At 43.2% G+C, this 22,300-nt stretch overlaps 2 protein-coding genes across 11 annotated transcripts in view; both read right to left on the reverse strand.

Annotated features, from left to right (window-relative positions):
- Window positions 1-488: 488 nt before the first annotated feature.
- On the reverse strand, window positions 489-16,361 carry LOC116946551 (lipopolysaccharide-induced tumor necrosis factor-alpha factor homolog). Of its 7 annotated transcripts, none has more exons than XM_032961539.2 (4): window positions 14,561-16,361; window positions 12,666-12,967; window positions 6,115-6,289; window positions 489-3,537 (listed from the first exon to the last, which is right to left on the reverse strand). In XM_032961539.2, exons 1-4 carry the CDS (start codon window positions 14,665-14,667, stop codon window positions 3,429-3,431), a joined length of 693 nt encoding a protein of 230 aa, XP_032817430.2. In that variant the 5' UTR covers window positions 14,668-16,361; the 3' UTR covers window positions 489-3,428. The 7 variants fall into 7 exon arrangements, with proteins under 7 accessions (XP_032817430.2, XP_032817435.1, XP_032817434.1 ...); XM_032961544.2 differs by having other exon boundaries at window positions 12,666-12,972; XM_032961543.2 differs by having other exon boundaries at window positions 12,666-12,978.
- Window positions 16,362-17,778: 1,417 nt separating this feature from the next.
- LMBRD1 (LMBR1 domain containing 1) overlaps window positions 17,779-22,300 on the reverse strand; it is a 346,839-nt gene continuing 342,317 nt past the window's right edge. For all 4 annotated transcript variants that reach the window (XM_032961536.2, XM_032961537.2, XM_076069959.1 and 1 more), the window contains one exon: window positions 17,779-21,881. In XM_032961536.2, the coding sequence (XP_032817427.2) occupies window positions 21,768-21,881 (114 nt within the window). In that variant the 3' untranslated portion in view covers window positions 17,779-21,767. The remainder of the gene's footprint in view (window positions 21,882-22,300) is intronic.

Below are 22,300 nucleotides of genomic sequence, written 5' to 3' on the forward strand. Positions count from 1 at the left end.
CTCTTTCCAACCCCCCCCCCCACCCCCCCGTGAGGTGTCTTGCCATCATCGTGCTGCTCCGTCCATGACAAGGATGTAAGAGGGTTCCCGCGTCGGCAAATCGTGCCTCGGCCATCCCTGTGTCTGTTGACTATGGTGACGGTCGTGGTGTAGTCGCCTCCGATCAACGCACCCACCACGCCCCCTGCTCACTGTCCACTGGCTGTGGCAGCGCCAAACGAATAGCTCCGAGTCCTAGGAAATCTTTTGGGGTTTTTTTTGCATTTATCATTCAATGCAGATTTCCATCTATATGGTCCAAATGGAACATGCGGCACTGCTGCCCCACCATTGTTTTGTTAATTTGTTGCACTGTGCAATTTGTTGTATTGTGCAACACATTAACTCTTCACTATTTGTTGCACATATCTGTTTGCATGACTAATTGAGAAGACGTTGGTGTATAATATGCACCGGACAGACAATAATTCAGGGCTCAAACAATTGCATAAATTATTAAAGATAAAATGCCGTTTTATTTTTGTGCACTTTCAACACATTTTCCACCGTGTTAACACGTCATAAGCTGCGCATTAACTTTCAGTCGTAATTTCTTAAACATTTCAACAGTGTTGGTTTCCAACATTACGTAAACATTGTTGAAATTACTGCCAACATTTATGAATGGGTAAAATTGGTCAGCCAGGATATGAGGCCATGGTGGCCTAATATTGCTTCTCTGTTTTTCAACGTGATTATGAAAGCGCAACAATGGAGGGTTTTTTTTGTCAGTTCACAAAGTGAAGGCTTCACACATGGCCGCTGGTCTCATTCTGACACGATGAGATGTTTGATTGTTTCTAAATGCTGCTGGGACACGGACCAGGTTGATGGAAGTGCTTCGCATTTAAAAATTCTAGTTTTTTTTTTAAATACATGAAAACCTTGCCCAACGCAGCTTTATCGAATACTTGTTTCGGCCATACACGGTGTACCTTACGAGGTCTGTTTTCTGGAACACGGGGGTGATGTTTTGGCTGTACGCGATTTGGCGCTGCTAAGATTCCCATCTCGTCGTCGACAAAGTAGTGCCTTGAGAGGGCCGCGTCCGTTGGGAGGTGGGAACGAATCGACTGTGAGAACGATGTATTTACCACGTGCGTGTGTTTCGTTTGTGTGTGTATGTTGTATGTGAGTTTTATGTGTGATCATTTAACAACGCACAATGCCAATGTTCACACATTACCGCACGCATCTACCCGTCCACTCGTTTAAGACGTCAGTCATATGGACGTCGAGATGGTAAAATCGTAAACGTTGGTAGTGACAGCGTTAGGGGCGAGCGTTGGGCGTGAGTGGAACACATGGTGCGGGAAGAGGAATGGAGACGCGGGTTTTGAGTTGAAGTGAAATTGAACAATAAGAGTGCACACACACACACACAAGACATGGAGAGAAACTTGGTATCCTTTAGTACAATAACACGTAGCATTAGTTGAACAAATAGCGATGTGGTTATTTCTGACTCAGGAACACAACCGTATTGTTCCCCAAAGGTCTATTGTCGAACGCGGTTTTGCCTTGCACAGTACTTTCCCTGAACGTAACCCCCGCGTTCGGCGAGGCCTGCCCGTTACATATATATACAAGTAGGCTATTATATATATAAAGATTAATTGAAGATCAAGAACGATTTGATTTTCTTAGGCACAAGCGTTAACTGCGAGCATTCAAGAGGCAGTCACAGCTACCTCCCCACAATGCCAACGTAAGTTCCAAGATTGATAAACGCTTCACGGAACGCTCTCTTAAAAAGTGTCTTTTTTTTCACGCCAGACAACCGATGCGATTAATCAAGCGATTTCATAGCGCAAATTATGGCCTGAAAAATGTTTTTTTTTGTGAGTTGGCAAGGGGGGGCTAACGAGCGAACGACAATCACAAAATCGCCACAAACTCGAGCAACGTCGCAAGGAAGCGTCGGGCCAATTTTGGCTGACGCGCCGGAAGATCGAGGGACCATGGCATCAAATCGGCTCAATTTTCATGGCAATCACGTGACAATGACACGAGATTTATATTCCTCCAAACATTGCATGCTGGGGTTGAGTACGCATTGTTTTCTATTATGACCGAGTTGTTTTTTCTCCTCCCTCCCCACCCCCGCCCCCGCCCCATAAAGCGAGGCTGTCCGAGGCAATTATTGAAGCAATATTTGTTTTCAAAGTGGTAAGATATATGAAGTTGAAGGTCATTGTGAGCAAAAGCGCAAAATGAAAGAAAAAAACACGTGATGAGTGCAGCATTTCCAATTGTTGCAGAACACAGCTTTTGATTCATAAGTGCGTCTACACACTTATATCTCAATACATTTAATTGGAAATCAGGTCCATGTTACACGAACAATCCACGGGGTGCAATAGCACAACTTATGCGGCTGCTCCCAGTGGTATCTATTTATAGCCCCGTCTTCCAATTTAGGGAGTTCCTGGCAGGCTTATAATGCCAACCGGCGCATTGCGATAAGCCAAGTCAACAGGCTACTGTGGCTAGCAAGTTCAAACAGCATGGGTTTGGTGCCAGTTAATTCCATATTGCTATGATGGGAGCCAGTATATCCGGGATAACCACTGTTCCCTCCATACGAAGTGACACGCATTTCATTATGCCACGGAGGGATTATGGAATGAGTCGACCCCTCAACAGCATTTTAATTGACAACCTTCAAATTGAGAGTTGAGACCTCTTACCACCAATGCCTGTCAGCCAGATAGTTGTATCGGTGTCATAAACAGAGGGACTCAAATATTAGAGGCCTAAGTTTGCATCAGTTTATCACCATCGGACATGACCAAGCCACAGCTGCATGAACGCCTCCTCAAGCCACTGCCACCACTTCTTGGCGATGCAGTTATCGATGTAGCCCCTGTACATGAGCTTATTTCATCACTTCTCCTCGCTGGACATTCCCTCGGACACGCACCATTATTATTAATATTATTCTTGATCACCAGCCAATATCCCTTCTCGTGACATTTCCTGCCCAAACTTACTGGCTTCTCGTAATTCGAGCCACGTCCCTAAGCCTTCATATGCGCTTTCGTCCGTGCTTCTCTTGCTGTCTCGCAAACGTGCACCTTTCAGACTAAAACAAACATCACGATAATACATTTGGCGTTCAACTCATTCGGAAAAGATTTCAGAAACTAAAAAAAGATCGATTTAATTGGCATGAGATGAACACTCTTTGCAGGGCAGGTGTATCCCAAAACGTGGCTGAAGAGGCTTATTGCTGAAGTTGACCTCAGAAGGAGTTGTGCGACATCACCTTCCGAGGCTCTTCTCTGACGAAGAATTCCAAATTGAAAATGTATGGATCTCATGACGTACAATATCAACAGGATTCCTTTCGTCTGTGCACGCACCCGGGTTGATGTGACGACGGGGCGCTACATGCGGCGGTAAGTTCCAATGTAAGCCTTGCAGTTGGAGCAGTGGTGCTGCGTGTCTTTGAAGGTGGGGAACAGCAGGGGAATGAGGCAGCAGCAGAAATAAAACCTGGGGAAGGGAGAGGAAGAGTGAACCTTGCACCGCAGAAATTACACAAAACTCAATGCCACTCCTGGCTACCTATGAAATGCAGGATTGCGTATAAATTACGTACACTCATTCTCAAGGGTCTCCATCAATCTGCTCTGTCCTATCTATCTCGCCGATCAGTGCGCACCAGCTTCGACAGACCCAAAATCCACTCGGATTCCGATCCGCGGCTGTCGGCGACCTTCTGCTCTACCCGCCGCTTGTGAACCTCGCGTGCGATACACGGACAGTGGAGCTTCGGGGTCTCCGGCCCAAAGAGCTGGAACACGCTCCCAGCTCATGTTCGGGATACAACCCTGAGTCGGAGCCTCTTCTTCAACAGACTCGGAACGGTGTTGTTGTTGTTGTTTTCTTGATTTAAAGCTTTCGTGACTGCAGTGATTCATATTCTTGGTTCTTTCGGTAAAGTCGCGTTGAAGGGAAACAATAAAATAATAAAATATATACACAACTATAAAATTCTCACGACGTTTCGACTGCAACACAAGCAGTCATCATCAACGTTAGCACCACGGATAGCGATCCGTGGCGCTAACGTTTAAAAATAAATATATAATACAAACCGCCACTTCATTCAAATGTTTCTTGCCGTTGGTTTTCACACCTGATGATGACTGCTTGCGTTGCAGTCGAAACGTCGTGAGAATTGTATTGTTTTATATATATTTTATTATTTTATTGTTTCCCTTCAACGTGACTTTCCAGAAAGAACCAAGAATATGGTGTTGTTGTTGTTTCAGAGAGCCATCTTCAATGCGCAGTCGTGATGGACTGGACTCATAAGAGTGCACAATAACAAATATTCTTACTTACTGGAGAATCAGATGCTTAATATTACGGTAAACCAAGAGAGGGAACTTCTAGAGTCTGGCCTGAGCAGGAGCAACCCTTGAGTATTCCCCATGAAAAGTGAGACTGCTGTCTGTGCGAGATGTATTTTATTTTCCGGGCTGAGTGACTCAACATCGAGTGCAGTTTGAATTGGCAGTCTTGGCTTCGATGATGTAGCCAAAGTTAGTGTCTCCCTGCTCAAATGACGAGCGTGAAAGCAGCTCTGGTCTTTGTCTGCAGCCCCCAGCTCGTGCTGGAAATGCCACATTCCCATGGCCATCACACGGATGGCTACTATAAACCTCCTACAAAGTGAGTGGTACTTATCGTACCAACTCTAGAAGAATGATATAAACTCCGATTATAATGTTAAACTTTTTCACTACGAATCATACTCTTTTTCTTTTATGATGGATTTTTCTTGTCATATCCAGAGACATTCAGTCTAGGTAAAGTCCCGCATCTTCTTTGGTTCTTTCGGTAAAGTCACGTAGAATGAGAATAAAATAATAAATTGATAAAATAAAATAACACAATAATATTCTCACGACGTTTCGGCCACAACACAAGCGCTTGTGTTGTGGCCGAAACGTCGTGAGAATATTATTGTGTTATTTTATTTTATCAATTTATTATTTTATTCTCATTCTACGTGACTTTACCGAAAGAACCAAAGAAGATGAATCATTGCAGTCACGAAAGCTTTAAATCGAAAAGTCCCGCATGTTTGAGATATATAGCCTGTTAATTATTCAGGCTGGTTAGTGCTGTCTTTCATCCACTTGACCCACGAATCAAAGGCTAAGAGAAGTCTGTCGCTCCAATGCTTATTTGGAGACATTTTGAGTTTTGACTATTGTATGGATGGTAACATGATTGAGTGGTAATGCATTTGTCATTTGTTGTCGAGGTTGGAGGTTGAAACTCCACATCCACCTTAGTTAATATGCGCCTTCTGCTTCACAGTGTATGCTAAATATCCCATGACGTTATTTGAAACAGGAGGCCATGTGTTCTGGCATCAATGGTACAAATGAGAATGATTACCCACAAATTACTAAGCTGGAAAATTGCACAGCAACATAGCCATCTATTTTGTGATGCTAATGCTGTACAGAATATATTTGTAAAACAGCACCTGCATAAGCCTTGTTCAATAAGGATGGCACAAATACAAAGAGTACTTTGATTTATACCTTGTATTTAGTATTATGAACCTTCATGTGTTCACCCTCCCACTTACACTTCTCACCACTCATCTCTACTACTCTCTACTATTGCAATCAAGGCTCCATTCAACCAACACTCAGTGCTAGGTCACGTACTCTTTTCTGCTACCACCAATAATCTGGAACTCTCTCCATATGCTGTTTGGCTTCCTGCCCTCTGTTCAAGTCCAGGCTCAAGATCACCAATTCTCCATAATAAAGTTTATTTTTAGTTAGATCGCGTAACCCAAAAAACCTGTTATTGATATTGGTAGCGAAAGCCTACGTGTTAAAATCACCAATTCTCTTTAAGATCATGTAAACCACATATCAAAGACAAATGAAATACCTTTCCCCCCATGTTGCGCATTTGTACAGCATCCTGAGATGCCGTTGACATGCAGACACGCTACGAATCTCACCGGCATCCTATTATATCCGATCCCACTTTGGACAAGCATTTACACGTTTTGTCGCCGGTGGTGGCCACACTCACCCGAAGAGGCAGAACAAAGTGGCAAGGAGCCAGGAGAAGCCTCCATTGGTGTTGTGCGTCGTGGTCCAACCGAAGAACTGGCACTTGGGGCAGCGCACCTGCGCGGGGACATCACGGAGCACCACTGCCGCGTAGATCCCGGGCGCAGGCAACTCGACCGCCAGCTGATTGCTTTCTGCAGGCGAAATGCGACAGCACTCATCAGGCCGTGTCACCATTGAGCGGTGGTAAAACTGTCAAGGCTAGTGTCACACCCGATCTCTGGCTGCCCGTATAGCGTGACTTCAACGTTTAACGTTCACGATCGATTAAACATTCAGGTCAAGCGGTGTGGTGAATGGTCACATCTCTAGTGGCTGCAGGAGGTGATGTGAGCCCACTACATACACTATAACAGAAACATGAATTAGCTGATGCACCAATATTCAATGTCCCCAATATTCCGTAGCTACAATCTTCGTTTAATGAATGCTGGACTACTACACTGGACTTTCCCGCAAGCAATGAGCAACTATTGACACATTAAGTTTCAGCTAAACCAGAATGACCATCAGAAGGTTATTGGACAGAGTCGGGGTGGGGTGGGGGTAGTTGGGTTGCCCTTAGGCCTTTTATGGAAAATACTCAGACGAGAATGTAACCACCTTCATTGATTACCACGAAGCTCAAAGCCCATTGTGGCCTCCTTGTTTTCAGCATTTTAAGTTAATGTCGCCTCTTGGGTTTGTGTGGGATGTGTGTGAGAAGGTGTGTGTGTGCAGAGTTGTTCGACAATGCCTGGGGTTGTAAGACAATGCCTGAGGTTGTAAGACAATGCCTGAGGTTGTAAGACAATGCCTGAGGTTGTGAGATAATGCTTGAGTTTGTAAGACAATGCCTGAGGTTGTAAGACAATGCCTGAGGTTGTAAGACAATGCCTGAGGTTGTAAGACAATGCCTGAGGTTGTAAGACAATGCCTGAGTTTGTAAGACAATGCCTGAGGTTGTGAGACAATTCTTGAGGTTGTGAGACAATGCCTGAGGTTGTCAGACAATGCCTGAGGTTGTGAGACAATGCCTGAGGTTGTGAGACAATGCCTGAGGTTGTAAGACAATGCCTAAGGTTGTAAGACAATGCCTGAGGTTGTAAGACAATGCCTGAGGTTGTAAGACAATGCCTGGGGTTGTAAGACAATGCCTGAGTTTGTAAGACAATGCCTGAGGTTGTGAGACAATTCTTGAGGTTGTGAGACAATGCCTGAGGTTGTCAGACAATGCCTGAGGTTGTCAGACAATGCCTGAGGTTGTGAGACAATGCCTGAGGTTGTAAGACAATGCCTAAGGTTGTAAGACAATGCCTGAGGTTGTAAGACAATGCCTGAGGTTGTAAGACAATGCCTGAGGTTGGAAGACAATGCTTGAGTTTGTAAGACAATGCCTGAGGTTGTAAGACAATGCCTGAGGTTGTCAGACAATGCCTGAGGTTGTGAGACAATGCTTGAGTTTGCAAGACAATGCCTGAGGTTGTAAGACAATGCCTGAGGTTGTAAGACAATGCTTGAGTTTGCTGAAATTTCCATTGGCGAGACAGAGGTGGAGCATTGAGATTTGTTTGGTTGTGGACTTACACATGGAATCAGAACTGGAATGACTGTTTTTTGAAAATATGTATTTTAAATCAAGTCCACGAACGATTACGGTTGCAGTTTCTCACTCTAATTCTTGCTTCGTAATAAAAAAGCTTACTAATATCAAGGCATTTACACAATGTACATAAAAGAGAATTTACGGGTTGAAGGTTTGAGCCGACTGTATGTTGGACTCTACTTGCGATAAGACTGCACTAATACTGTCATAAAGTTGAACAATCACACAGTGGTAGCACACTGCACAGTAAAGCCGGCATCCAAAGTTCAATGCCTGGGCCGTGGCTAACATCGCATGTTACCTTAATCGACACGGTGACTTCAGAACGGGAGTAATGCAATTTCTGAATTTAGTCATAATGCACAGACAGCAGCATTTTGAGCCGTTTGCAACCGACATCTAAGTGATTGGGAAGATCAACAAAGGGTCGATTGTCAGAGTCAGTCCTGAGTTTACCTCAAGCCTGGTTTAGGTACTCGACATCAGCAAAGCTGTTATCTGTGGAAGATGCGGTTTTGGGGGACTGGGAGATTGGGAATAGGTTTCGACTCTGTCCAGGGCTGGTCCAGAGCTGGCCCAGAGCTGGTCCAGAGCGAAGGCACTTGGGAATCCCCACAAGGAACCACAGGTGAAAGAACCAACCTGAAGCCACATAGTCCCTAAGCCCTGACCCGATATTTCACTTTGTCGACACCACCCTAGGTGGCATTTTATCTCGTGTCCAACAACCATTTTAAAATAGCGGGTGACCAAATAGTTTGCTTTTATAATTGTGTACAACGAAAGTTTTGCTAACTTAGGTGCTACCAATTTCTGCTCTGGCCCATGGACTGAACAAGACCACGCTTCTGCAGTTTCTGCCAATTGTTCATGTATATGCACACGCACGCAGCTGCTTAATGTATACCGCACTAATATATTATTGGTTTCTTCCTTGGAGGGGCGGGGGTGGGAGGAAATAATGACTGGAACAAATTTAATAAATAGGCATTAAGACAATTAAGCAATGCATCTCTTGTTGATAAATTGTCACCGCCGCATTCAACGTGCAGCGCTAATGCAATAATAATGCACCTCATCGACATCATTTGTAACCGATTTTTGTATTGTTCAGTAATTGCCACGACATACGTATGACATGCATAAGCCATAAAAATAACCCCCCCCCCCCACTGCAGTAATTGAGGAGCCTAATTGTAAGCAACCATGCACTGCTCAGTAAAGCTAATTTATGACACGTTCAAAATGATTCAAATGAAAGACGCTTTGCTGTATTTATTGCCGCCTTCGCAGTCCATTGAGCAAAAAAAAAACCGAACGGCCCTAAGCGATGTCTCCAATGTTGCAAATATGCAGGCGGAAAGACGAGCCTCAAATATCCCTTTACAATTGTTACCCTGCTTAAATGTATCGCTCTGGTGTCAAAAATATTGAAATAGCACGTGCAATTGTAGTTGTAACGTTCATAAACGTTTAACAATCTGACGTTTTATAGAGTTACAAAACGGTCATTTCAAATTGGTTAACTGAAAAAGTTTAAAATTGCACGACTGTAACGGTTAAAACATATTCCTTTTCCTACTTCATAAGTGTGCATGTTGTTATTCGTACATGTATTTAGTTAAAATCATTGCAACTCAACGCTGATACTTCATCAACTATGAAGCAAATAATAATGATTTAAGGCTAAAATGTACTTTCTTTGCAAGTAAATTTGATATAATTGGAATTAAACATGTCATGCCATATTACTTGACAAAATGCAGTTATAGTAGCAATTATAGTAAACTCCATTAAAAGTACATAAGGGCTACCATTCTGAGAGTATACTAAAGACACCTAACATGGGCACCTTTTTCTCTGCATGATGTGATAATCGTGGCACTTCAACAGTGTTCCATGAACTTCCTTTGCGTGTTTCAAGAGTGTATTCAACCCTCTGGCAACGCACACAATTCATTCTGCATCAGTAGCCGCGAACAACTTCGTAAAACACAATGACAAAATGCCGAAACTCCACGCAAAAAGTTAAACAATTCAATATCTTGGCCACAAAAGCCTTTTCTGAAAAACACCCAAGGTGTGATCAGACATAACCACGATCCTTCCTTCAGGCCTTTCCTCCGTAAGGAAGAAGAAAAAGTGATCATAAATAAACACATCGACTTTACACGATGTCTCGCTTGACACACTGTCTTGTTTTACACGATGTCTCACTTTACACAATGTCTCGCTTTACACAATGTCTCACTTTACACAATGTCTCACTTTACACGATGTCTCACTTTACACAATGTCTCACTTTACACAATGTCTCACTTTACACAATGTCTCACTTTACACGATGTCTCACTTTACACGATGTCTCACTTTACACGATGTCTCACTTTACACAATGTCTCACTTTACACAATGTCTCACTTTACACAATGTCTCACTTTACAAAATGTCTTACTTTACACAGTGTCTCACTTTACACGGTGTCTCACTTTACACAATGTCTCACTTTACACAATGTCTCACTTTACACAATGTCTCACTTTACACAATGTCTCACTTTACACCGTGTCTCACTTTACACCGTGTCTCACTTTACACAATGTCTCACTTTACACCGTGTCTCACTTTACACAATGTCTCACTTTACACAATGTCTCACTTTACACAATGTCTCACTTTACACAATGTCTCACTTTACACGGTGTCTCACTTTACACAATGTCTCACTTTACACAATGTCTCACTTTACACAATGTCTCACTTTACACAATGTCTCACTTTACACGATGACTCACTTTACACGATGTCTCACTTTACACAATGTCTCACTTTACACAATGTCTCACTTTACACAATGTCTCGCTTTACACAATGTCTCACTTTACACAATGTCTCACTTTACACAATGTCTCACTTTACACAATGTCTCACTTTACACAATGTCTCACTTTACACAATGTCTCACTTTACACGGTGTCTCACTTTACACAATGTCTCACTTTACACAATGTCTCACTTTACACAATGTCTCACTTTACACGATGACTCACTTTACACGATGTCTCACTTTACACAATGTCTCACTTTACACGATGTCTCACTTTACACGATGTCTCACTTTACACGATGTCTCACTTTACACAATGTCTCACTTTACACAATGTCTCACTTTACACAATGTCTCACTTTACACAATGTCTCACTTTACAAAATGTCTTACTTTACACAGTGTCTCACTTTACACGGTGTCTCACTTTACACAATGTCTCACTTTACACAATGTCTCACTTTACACAATGTCTCACTTTACACAATGTCTCACTTTACACCGTGTCTCACTTTACACCGTGTCTCACTTTACACAATGTCTCACTTTACACCGTGTCTCACTTTACACAATGTCTCACTTTACACAATGTCTCACTTTACACAATGTCTCACTTTACACAATGTCTCACTTTACACGGTGTCTCACTTTACACAATGTCTCACTTTACACAATGTCTCACTTTACACGATGTCTCACTTTACACGATGACTCACTTTACACGATGTCTCACTTTACACAATGTCTCACTTTACACAATGTCTCGCTTTACACAATGTCTCGCTTTACACAATGTCTCACTTTACACAATGTCTCACTTTACACAATGTCTCACTTTACACAATGTCTCACTTTACACAATGTATCACTTTACACAATGTCTCACTTTACACAATGTCTCACTTTACACAATGTCTCACTTTACACGGTGTCTCACTTTACACAATGTCTCACTTTACACAATGTCTCACTTTACACAATGTCTCACTTTACACGATGTCTCACTTTACACGATGTCTCGCTTTACACAATGTATCGCTTTACACAATGTATCGCTTTACACAATGTCTCGCTTTACACAATGTCTCACTTTACACAATGTCTCACTTTACACAATGTCTCACTTTACACAATGTCTCACTTTACACGATGTCTCACTTTACACAATGTCTCACTTTACACAATGTCTCACTTTACACAATGTCTCACTTTACACAATGTCTCACTTTACACAATGTCTCACTTTACACAATGTCTCACTTCACACAATGTCTCACTTTACACGATGTCTCACTTTACACGATGTCTCACTTTACACAATGTCTCGCTTTACACAATGTCTCACTTTACACAATGTCTCACTTTACACAATGTCTCACTTTACACAATGTCTCACTTTACACAATGTCTCACTTTACACAATGTCTCACTTTACACAATGTTTCACTTTACACGATGTCTCACTTTACACAATGTTTCACTTTACACGATGTCTCACTTTACACAATGTCTCACTTTACACAATGTCTCACTTTACACAATGTCTCACTTTACACAATGTCTCACTTTACACAATGTCTCACTTTACACAATGTCTCACTTTACACAATGTCTCACTTTACACAATGTCTCACTTTACACAGTGACTCACTTTACACAATGTCTCACTTTACACAATGTCTCGCTTGACACACTGTCTTGTTTTACACGGTGTCTCACTTTACACGGTGTCTCACTTTACACAATGTCTCACTTTACACAATGTCTCACTTTACACAATGTCTCACTTTACACAATGTCTCACTTTACACAATGTCTCACTTTACACAATGTCTCACTTTACACAATGTCTCACTTTACACAATGTCTCACTTTACACAATGTCTCACTTTACACGCTGTCTCACTTTACACAATGTCTCACTTTACACGATGTCTCACTTTTACACAATGACTCACTTTACCCGGTGTCTCGCTTAACCTCTCAAGTTTATTTTTCGCTTCTCGGCTTGGGAGAATGGCGACAACCGCCTTCGAGCGAGCCAGGCCCCACGTGGCTTCGCCCCGCACGCGGCAAACAAACCAAATGCCCAACTCACCTATGGGGTAAGCGGGGCACGCGGAGTGCGGCGGCGGTGGGTAGACGACGTAGGAAGGCGGCGGAGCCCCGGGCTGAGTCTGTATCGCCGACAGGTCAATCTCGGTGTACGGCGGCGGCAGTGGCGCGGCCGCCGCCGCTGCCTCTGTTTGGCCGCCCTTGGCCGTAGGGTCCGTCAGGTTGGATCCCTCCTCCGCGTCCCTCAAGTAGGTCTCTTCCTCCCTTGGCCGCTGCTGTTGTCCTCCAGCCATGGCACCGACGAGGGCTTCGGTTGAAGTCCGGCCAGGCTCCCCAGCGCTGGTCCTGTTCTGCGGCTCCATTGTGTTATTTTTAAAAGTGCGGTGGGTTTTTTTTTAATCAAAATTATTCTTTGCAGAGCTGCACCGAGAAGACTTTGTCAAAACGTAAGCTCTGTAATTTACGTTTGAATTTGAATAGATATATGTTCGAAGAGTACAATTACATTGTATCGTTACATAAGCAACACGGTTCGATGTTCTGTTTTGAAGCTCTGGACTAATTCCTGCGTGTAGCAACGATTCATTCAAAGCAATGATGTATTGCATACGCGTACGTCATAAGGTTAACAGTCGCCGGAATTTTTTTCAGTTTATCGGTGGAAAGATAAATATACCCGTGACAGGGAGAGGCTGGTGGCTTATCGAATCTCGAAGTTAATCGTTAACCAACTTCTCAAAATCACAAACCTCATGCTGTTGTGAATGCATTTTTGTTCAATTCCTGTAGTACAATCTCACGTGTCATCAGCAAATTTGACGGTTATTATTTAATACATTAATATTTATACCTTTGTTTCCCCCAACACAAGCTTAATGAAATATCTGCCACTTTGAAAAACTGTAGTGAGAGCTTGCAACTTTTTTTTAACATGTATTTATTTCTCTTCGTGTAATCCGAGTCTGGATGATCCACTTTGTAAATTGATTCATGTAAAAACAGCTTTTATTTAGGCCTCAGTGTGCGAGAGCTGGGATAACCGCATTTAGTTTTGCATTCATCGACATCTACAAAGGCTTTGTACAATGGTCATTAACATTCATTGCTCTTTTCTAGAACCTGATTAATAGTACATTTTGTGGCCACCTCAGGAATAGACATCTTTCCGAAACCATGTACTTCCAAAGTGGGTTGGCACTATAATTTGGTTATTCTGTTTAACACGTAGCAGGATTTCGCGACCAATATATACATGAGAGGTTTTTTTTGGGTTAGATCGCGTAAATATATGTCGTTAAACTCAACACCACCCGACACAGCCAACTAGTAAGAAGTCTGGCTGTCACCTGATAATGCTGGTTATAATAGACAGCGAAACGCCATACTCGAATTGTAAATGCTGTGGACTTACTCTCTAACACACCGGTGTGCTGAACTAGTGACTACTTGGCACGTTTTGTTTACGTGACAAACCTTACGAATTGGCTGTGGCGGGTTTAACAAATTTGTAATTTGGTTATTCTGTTTCGAATGAGCATTGCTACTTTCCTCACCACCACTATCATCCTTACCACCACCATTTATCAGCGTGTATCATCATCCAATATCCATCGAACAGACGGAGCAAATATATCAGCTGTTTTGAAGGTGCTACGCCGATTATATTCATTACATCACATCAGCTTAAAAAGGCCTGCGTCCGGCAGTGGAAAGATCAATGCTGATGCTGAAGAACTGTACAATCTGCCACGGTCAATTAAACACACTCCCTCGATCCCGGGACGTACACCCGGAACGCACACCCGGAACGCGTTCTATCCCTTAATGATGAAACAATTCACTTAATTAATGTCAAGAACGAATCGGCAACGTAACACGTAAACTTACCAATTTAAACAATTAACACACGTACTTGTGAATAAATTAACCAACAGGTACCTTGCACCGTGAGTCAAGTGTTCTGCACGCATACAAGATGTGGTGCTGCGGATGAAGTCGATGAAGGGAATGGGATGACGGTGGAGGTGGGGGGGGTAGGTTTGCATAAGGGTGGGGGTATGTCACCTCTGTCGCTCCGGAGTTCGGGGTGTGCTTGAACCCTCCCCTACGGGGTAGGGGTTGGCATCACCCTCCCCTCGACACTGAATGCGTGTAGACTACTCTCCCAACAACCACTGGTGATTGCGAATGTTGTCGCTTTGCTCTCCCAACACACCGGTGTGCCGTACTAGTAGCGAGCTGGCATGTTCTGTTTACGTGATAAACTTTACTAATTGGCTGTGCCGGGTGGTGGCGGGTTTAACGACACATATTTACAACCTGTATTATGGATGATATTGGTCGCGAAAGCCTACTACGTGTTAAACTAACCACTGGTGGTGCTATCTTGATTTGAAGCTTTCGTGACTGCAGGAATCCATACTCTTTGGTTCTTTCGGTAAAGTCACGTAGTTAGAAAAAATAATAATAGATAACGACGTTTCGATCGCAACAGGCCTGAAGACGGTCGCTTGTTGTTGCGATCGAAACGTCGTGATGTATTATTGTTTCTACCTACGTGACTTTACCGAAATAACCAAAGAGTACTAGTGGTGCTGCTCAACACCATTCCCATTCAATGACGTACGTGTACGTCATCCATTTCCATTTCGAGGCTCCCACAATGCCATGCCGGAGGGCGTTTGGCACAGTTTGGCGCCAGCTATCATACAAGTCGTGTCGCTACAGCTCTCTGCGGTGAATACAATGTATTTTAATAACGGCGCTACGCCTCTCTAAATAAAATTGACACTATAACCGCTTGCGCGTTCCGAGCTTCAGCGGTGAACGGGACCCATCCTGCAACTTGTAGCTGTCTTGGAACAGGTAGGGTTAAGCAGTGATACGTTTATTCATCATCACGTGAGAACTTCATAAGCTAGCTTTGTTAGGTGGAGGAGGGTTTTACGGCACACATTTCACTTTCACCATCTGACCCGAAAATGTATTTGTAATCACCCCCTTAATGAGATTACCGCCATTTAATGGAATATTGCCTCACAGGGAATCGATTCTAACGTCGATTCTATTTGATTCGATTCTGTAAAGTAAATTCTAAACCGATCATAACAAAAACGATATATTTTTGAAGTTTTTCAAACAAATAAATCACAAATTTGAGGTGTCGCACTGCCCCAATGCCCCATACAGCCCAGTCACCACTGGTTGCAGCTTCTATACCAAAAGCTTTCCAGGATTTCACACTGCAAAGTGCAGAGTTGGTTTCTTGAAGTGTGACATCTGGAACTGCCCCCTTCATCTGAGAGGTGGTTTTATTCCAACGCACAAACAACAAACTTTAAATCTCTATTTGGAATTTAGCGTACGTATAATTCCTCACGCAGCATTTGCATCCAAAAGAATGTTTGCAAATACGTCACGCAATTTATAAACACATCATTATCCATGCGTACATGTTGATTTTCGAGCTATTTTAATTTCCATTTGAGCACAATAAAAATGCACAACTCTAATCAAGAAATAATGCAGATAAGCTATGGCAAATTCAAAATTGTATTCAGCAAAAGCCTCTGTAACATTGAGAATCTGTGCAAGCTGAGGTGTTCTGCTACTATTCATGTAGACTGCATATTTAAAAATAGCCAAACATTTTTGTATTGTGTAAAACATTTTTTTTTACCAGAAGCAAACACCACGACTCTGACTGACATCACTGCTTTCACAATAAAACAGCCACAACAGTACCAATTTGGGTGCAAATTGTCCTCGGGTTACCATCCTAGTAAGTTTGTGTGCTGCTTTAAAGGACGTTGATGTTCTTCCACGACTAAGGGAACACGGAGCTGGGAAGAAGAAAAAAAACAGGCCGTATTCGTACAGGTTTCAAGTGTGTTCCCGTAAGGTTTTATGCGCATAACAGTCATGGATGTACACAGACGAGTAGCAATCTCCTAAGCAGCATTAGCGAGATATTGTTCGGCATCTGGAAATCGCTTGACTTGAGTGGTCTGTAGATACACACGAGCCAAAATGTGCACGCAAGAAACACTGAAAGGCAAATTTGAAACATCAGCCCCCTTGCACTAGAAAGCACATAACACCGACGTGACCAAATAGTTAATGTGAAACCAGGTTTAAACATGAAATTTTTCCGAAAAAAATTTACCCCGTTTTTTGGGGTTATATTTTCAGTCAGTTTCTTTTACGTGAAAAGGACAACTGAAATAAAAGCCATCTGTGTGCACAATGACGTTGGTGAACACAGAATCATTTGAACACAGTCCTTACTTTCAGACGCGTCGGTGACATGCCATATTTGATTAGAGGCATTTAAATGGAGCTATCCGCATGCTCTTGGAAGATGTTTCGAAACTGTCTGTTTTTTTGATAAAATTAGCGCTTTTCCGTTGTTTTCCGCAAATGATTAAGAAAGCAAAGTTAGGGAAAGTTCTAATCGAATTAACCAACGCAACATTAAGATCGCACATCTGGTCATTTGAGGAACGTTTCAGCAACAGTTCATGAAGAGTGGCTTTCAATGGCCGTGTAAATGAGCCACCACCCCCAATGCAATCAAATGGCACTTTTAGAAAGCTAATGTGTGGCCAAACACGCTGATGCTATTTGATATTTGAAAGTACGTTTTGTCGTGTTATACTACAGCTCCACTACGTTCAACATTAAATAACTAGCTACTTAAAAGAAAAATATTAGGCTGAATGGAGATTCGATAAAACATTTTCTTGTTAATTCCTAATCACACACTGCAGGACTTCCTCATTATAATTTGGAAATGTACTTATTTATCACGGAACGCCACACTGAGTCGTATAACTCTTTTTCAGGAGGGTCCTTGATTGAGTTTTTATTTTAAGACGCTTTTTAGACAATTCTTGACTGTTCATTATACACGTGGGAGGAAACCGGAGCACGCGGAGAAACCCCACGCATGCAAGGGGGCAACGCTATATCCCCCGCACAGATGGAAACAGATGGCGATTATTACTTGCTGTACCGCCTTCTCCTGGCTCGCCATGGTATGGGACCTCGACACCCACGGGAAAGGAGTTTCAAGACATCTGTGTGTGATGCACCAACCCCTCGCTGCCTTCACAGTGTTGAATCACAGGCCACAGACATGGCCACCACTGGCCCAGTTTCCTACATTCCCTCATTTCCTTTATTCCAGAATGGCACATCTTACACACGTTTCATTACTGATACAATAACCAGATGCACTGGATGTGATGAGGACTGAGCAATTAATGTAAATCCTTATATTATACAGTATACACACACACATCATTTAAGCAACAATGCCCGTTCTCGTTACAGTATTCGCAGACAGTTATCTCAACAACATTGCTTGCGTTCAATTGTATGCACCGCTCTGGCACACAGCGCCTCACATTTTGCTGTGAAGTGAAACGAGCATAATCAATAGACGATATATTTTTTTATTTAGAGCAATAATGAAGTGTGAAATTATGAACATGATATACGTGTATTGTAATTGAGGCAGCTTTTGACTATCTCGACCGATAATCCAGAGTGATAATATGAAGTGTAGATTTTTCATAAATTAGCAACACATTGGATGAGTGATATTAAAGCACAAACCTCAGCAAACTCGGAAATTGATGCACCGAATATGCACACCGTGTCCACTTAATCACCGAGACACCAGTTCACAACCACCGTCTGAAGTGAAGATACCCGCGAATATCCAGCCATTGCAATACAGGGCGCCTAAAAAAATGTTAACACTTACATGGGACTGTCGTGTACTGTTGCAAATTCTCCGAATTGTTAACATTTTTTTGACGCACCCTGCATAACAGAACGCGGTTTGAAAAACAAAATCCCACGACTGGTAAAACGTTCAAGGCCAAGAGGACATCTACGGCGTGTGCCATCGACGCCGCTGCTCTCTCTCCCAAGAGGAATCAACTCGACAATTGCCATGATACAAACCTCCAAGGGGCGTTCGTGCAAAAATCGCACCATCTGTCTGCGGCCTTCCCCTCGGTTGGATGCCACTTCAATACCTGCATGGGTGACCTGACCTCCCTTGTCCTCTGTCAACTGCCTCAATCATGGCAAATCTCCTCTACCTGACGACATCTGAAAAATACTTTCGCTCCGTGCTCGCTTCTGAACTTCTAAGTTGCTCACCATATTCTGCCATGAAATGGCTAGCATTTTCAAATTGCCGTCATTTTTCCCCACCGACAATGTTACGGTCACACCTGCTGATATGTTTTTTTCTCCATTTTATTGTTGGCGTTGCTATAGCATTCGCAAGTGGACCACTGTACATCCACAGGTGCTCACGATTCCCACCGAAGAGTGTCTTGTTCTGTGTTACTTTAAATTGGCACCCAGTCAGTTTAACACGCAACAACCCAGTCGGAATGAATACACTGCACCCCACTGTGCACACACCTCTTTCTCGCTGGTGAAAATGTTGCAATTGCATTATTCCACATTGACGTGAACGGCCTGATGGTAAGGACATCTAATTCAGCTCGGGGCATCAATCGCGAGAATGTCCTGAAGCGTGCAGCTTTTACGCGCCTCCACGTTCGTTTATCTGCAAATGTAACCGGCGAAGAGTGAGTGGGCGTCGGTGCAGAGACCGAGGCTGAAGAAAACATCACAAAGCGCCGTTAAAACTGACGCACGGCGTAACGAGCTGAATTTTAGTGCACATTCACCTGCTTGCCCATTAACAAGTCTGGACGGAATCGAGCATAAAAAGCTATGCACGCATCGCACTGTCTAATCATGCGTGATTCATCAAGATATAACATTAAGCATAAATCAGTTCCCAAGACTAACATTTTACCATGCAATAGTCCTACAAATGATTTTTTTTTTCTGCAGGAGATAGAGCCACACTATTACCTCTCCCCCGTGCAGCTCTTCTCAAAGTAGGTTCCATTTCCCCCAAACATGCTTTCGTGCAATGTTTTAAATAGTTTGTTGCCAATTTCTAGGGCTCCCTTAGAAATCATGTACATTACCGATACAAATTCCTGGGTTTTACAGATAGAAGAACATGTAAACAAAAAGCCCGTCATCAGGTCACGGTCAGAGGGCATTATGGGTAATGTCTATGTTGCCACCAAACTTTGCCAAATGCCTCTCCCTCTCGGCTGGATCCCGGAGCCATTCCAGTCAACATCCGATCGCCAAGATCCGTTCTTACAGTGTCTCATCATCATCTGGGTTTTCATCTTGCCCATGGTCGCTGACCTCCTGGGTGCCACTCCCAGTGCACGTCTCGGTAACTCCCCTCCTTCACCCAGCAAACGAGTGGCACTCATCACAGCTTCCTCTCCTGATTACATCCCAGCACCGTGCTGCAACATTCTATTCCAAATGCATAACAAAAAACGAAAGCGTACCGTTTTGAAAGAGCATCACAGCAAATATCACGTAAACATGGAAGGGCAAAGTTCAGATGCTGCCTGCAACCAAAAAATGCAAGTCTTTGTCCTTAGCCTTTCAACAGTTGGTGAATTTAAATGTCTTATATGGATTTCTAAATACAAAGAGAAGCCTTATATTTATTTAACAAAATTTCATGAATTTTCAATAGAGAGAAAAGTTCAATTTTTGTTACTTTTTAATGGAAAATATGATTGTGATAAAAAATCTGATTGAAAAAAAAGTTAAATGTCAGCCCAGTTCTTATGAAGTCCTAATGGCTAAAACAGTGATGAAATTGAGTTGTTATTTTTTTTATTTCACAGTAATCTGTAAAATATTATTAACGTGATAATCTATGCAACAGAGGGTATTATTATACAATTCCAATCATTAAGAGACTTAAAACAAATGGCTTTGTTTGTAAGCAATGAAATCACAAACACAAAACTAGTTCGGTAAATTAACCTACATGATCGATTAGAGCCAGCATATAGCTCAATGTGTTGTGCAACAGGGCACCCAGTCGTGAGTTTCGAGTTCAAATCCTAGCCACGGTGGATTCAGCCACCACAGTCTGGAAAATAAAAAGACTGGGCTACAGCATATAAATGTGGGGGATTTTATTTTTACACTCCACTCTGCTCATGGAGGAGATATGCTTCACCCTCTACACTTGCAATTTTAAGTGTTGATAAAAAAATATTCTGTCTGGAAAAAGAAAAAAAAAGAAAATCTCATCCAAATATTTTGACTTTCATCTTGGTATACACACGAGAGTATTTGTGTGGATCATTTAAGGACAATAACAGGAATCGCTGGCATGGGCACCGTCAAGATTAATGTTTGCGAGCAGCATCTGCTTAACAGCTCAATCTTGAACTGTTGAGACTTTGCCAGATGTCATGAAGTGAGTTGCGCCCAGTTCAACCAATATCAATACGGCTACACAATGCTAATTGTCAGATCGTAATAGGGTCAATTCCACGGAAACAAATTTACAGTAAAAATGTAAGCGTATCGGACATTTTTCCGTGGAGGAAAAGCACAAGCGAAAAAAAATTACCACCGCAAATCAATACTGCATTTCAGAAAAATAACATGTTTAGAAAGTTAACACGGGAAAAATGGCCCATTTTCAAGAGTGCCCATATTTCTGTACTGTTCGTGGTAAAGGTGCCGAGTTGTTTCGGTTACACACATCATGAGAAATTCCATCCAGTGCACGACCCTTTGTCAGCAAACCACCGCAGAAGTTACTCAAGGCCTATTTATACAAACTACGATTGCACCATTTATATGCCCTGCAAAGAATATTTGCTGCAAGTGAAACCAAAAACTTAAGTCGAAGAGCTGACATTTTTTGCCAAATGAAGTGACACAAAATTAAATGTGATTTTTTTGTTTGTTCTCTGTGCAGTCATTGGTGATCAGGCTCGCCGCACACGAGAACCTTAACGCCGCCTGGGTTTGAACCCAGACGACTTCACCTACGTAGCGTCAACCCTACACTCTAGAAATAAAACGGCAAACGGTAACGACGCTCAAAACACGTGCTTATCGGGTCTCTATTTCCTGAGCGTGCACGTGATCAGGCGTGCACGTGATCAGGCGTGCACCGCAGATATATGCAAGCATTCGCTTTCCCCTTTCGTTCAGCGCAGCGTTGAGAGTCGCGGGAATGAGCCGGTGTCCGATGTCCGCACGCTGAGCGTCACACGCGGACGAGCTCGTCCTCGCTGTCCTCGCTCAAGTACGCATCCGTGTCCGCGTCCACCGAGGAGCGCCGCCCCCTAAAGCACGAGACAACCGTCCCCAGGACAAACACCTGCACACACGGTTCAGGGACATCCACAAAAAGGCAAAGATCACCCGAATATCCTACGCAAGCCGTTGGGGGCAAGTGCTGTTAGCGAGCAACAGCCATGAACGTCGGAACGGCACACGAGTGGGTGGGTGGCCAGCACCACGTCCGGGCGTCCGTCTCGCTCGTGGAGATGTTTACACACCGCACAAGATGCCCATTTGAGGCCGAGTCGAGCCAGGGAAGGCCCAGGACCAGTTCTCATTCCTCACTGGTGTTGTCCGTAAGAGGCAATCGAACTTGGGTCGCCTGGTTCGCCACGCGTGGCGCGCTAACCGCTACACTACCAGTCCCCACACATACACAGGCAGGAAAGCACAAATGCGCGTGTGCAGGGATGCCCACATACACAGGGAGGCACATGCACGCAGGGACGTGCACAC

The sequence above is a fragment of the Petromyzon marinus genome, chromosome 27 (assembly GCF_048934315.1).
Source record: "Petromyzon marinus isolate PM22_M1 ecotype Great Lakes invasive population chromosome 27, UKy_Petmar_22M1.pri1.0, whole genome shotgun sequence".
In the NCBI taxonomy this organism is placed as follows: Eukaryota; Metazoa; Chordata; class Hyperoartia; order Petromyzontiformes; family Petromyzontidae; genus Petromyzon; species Petromyzon marinus.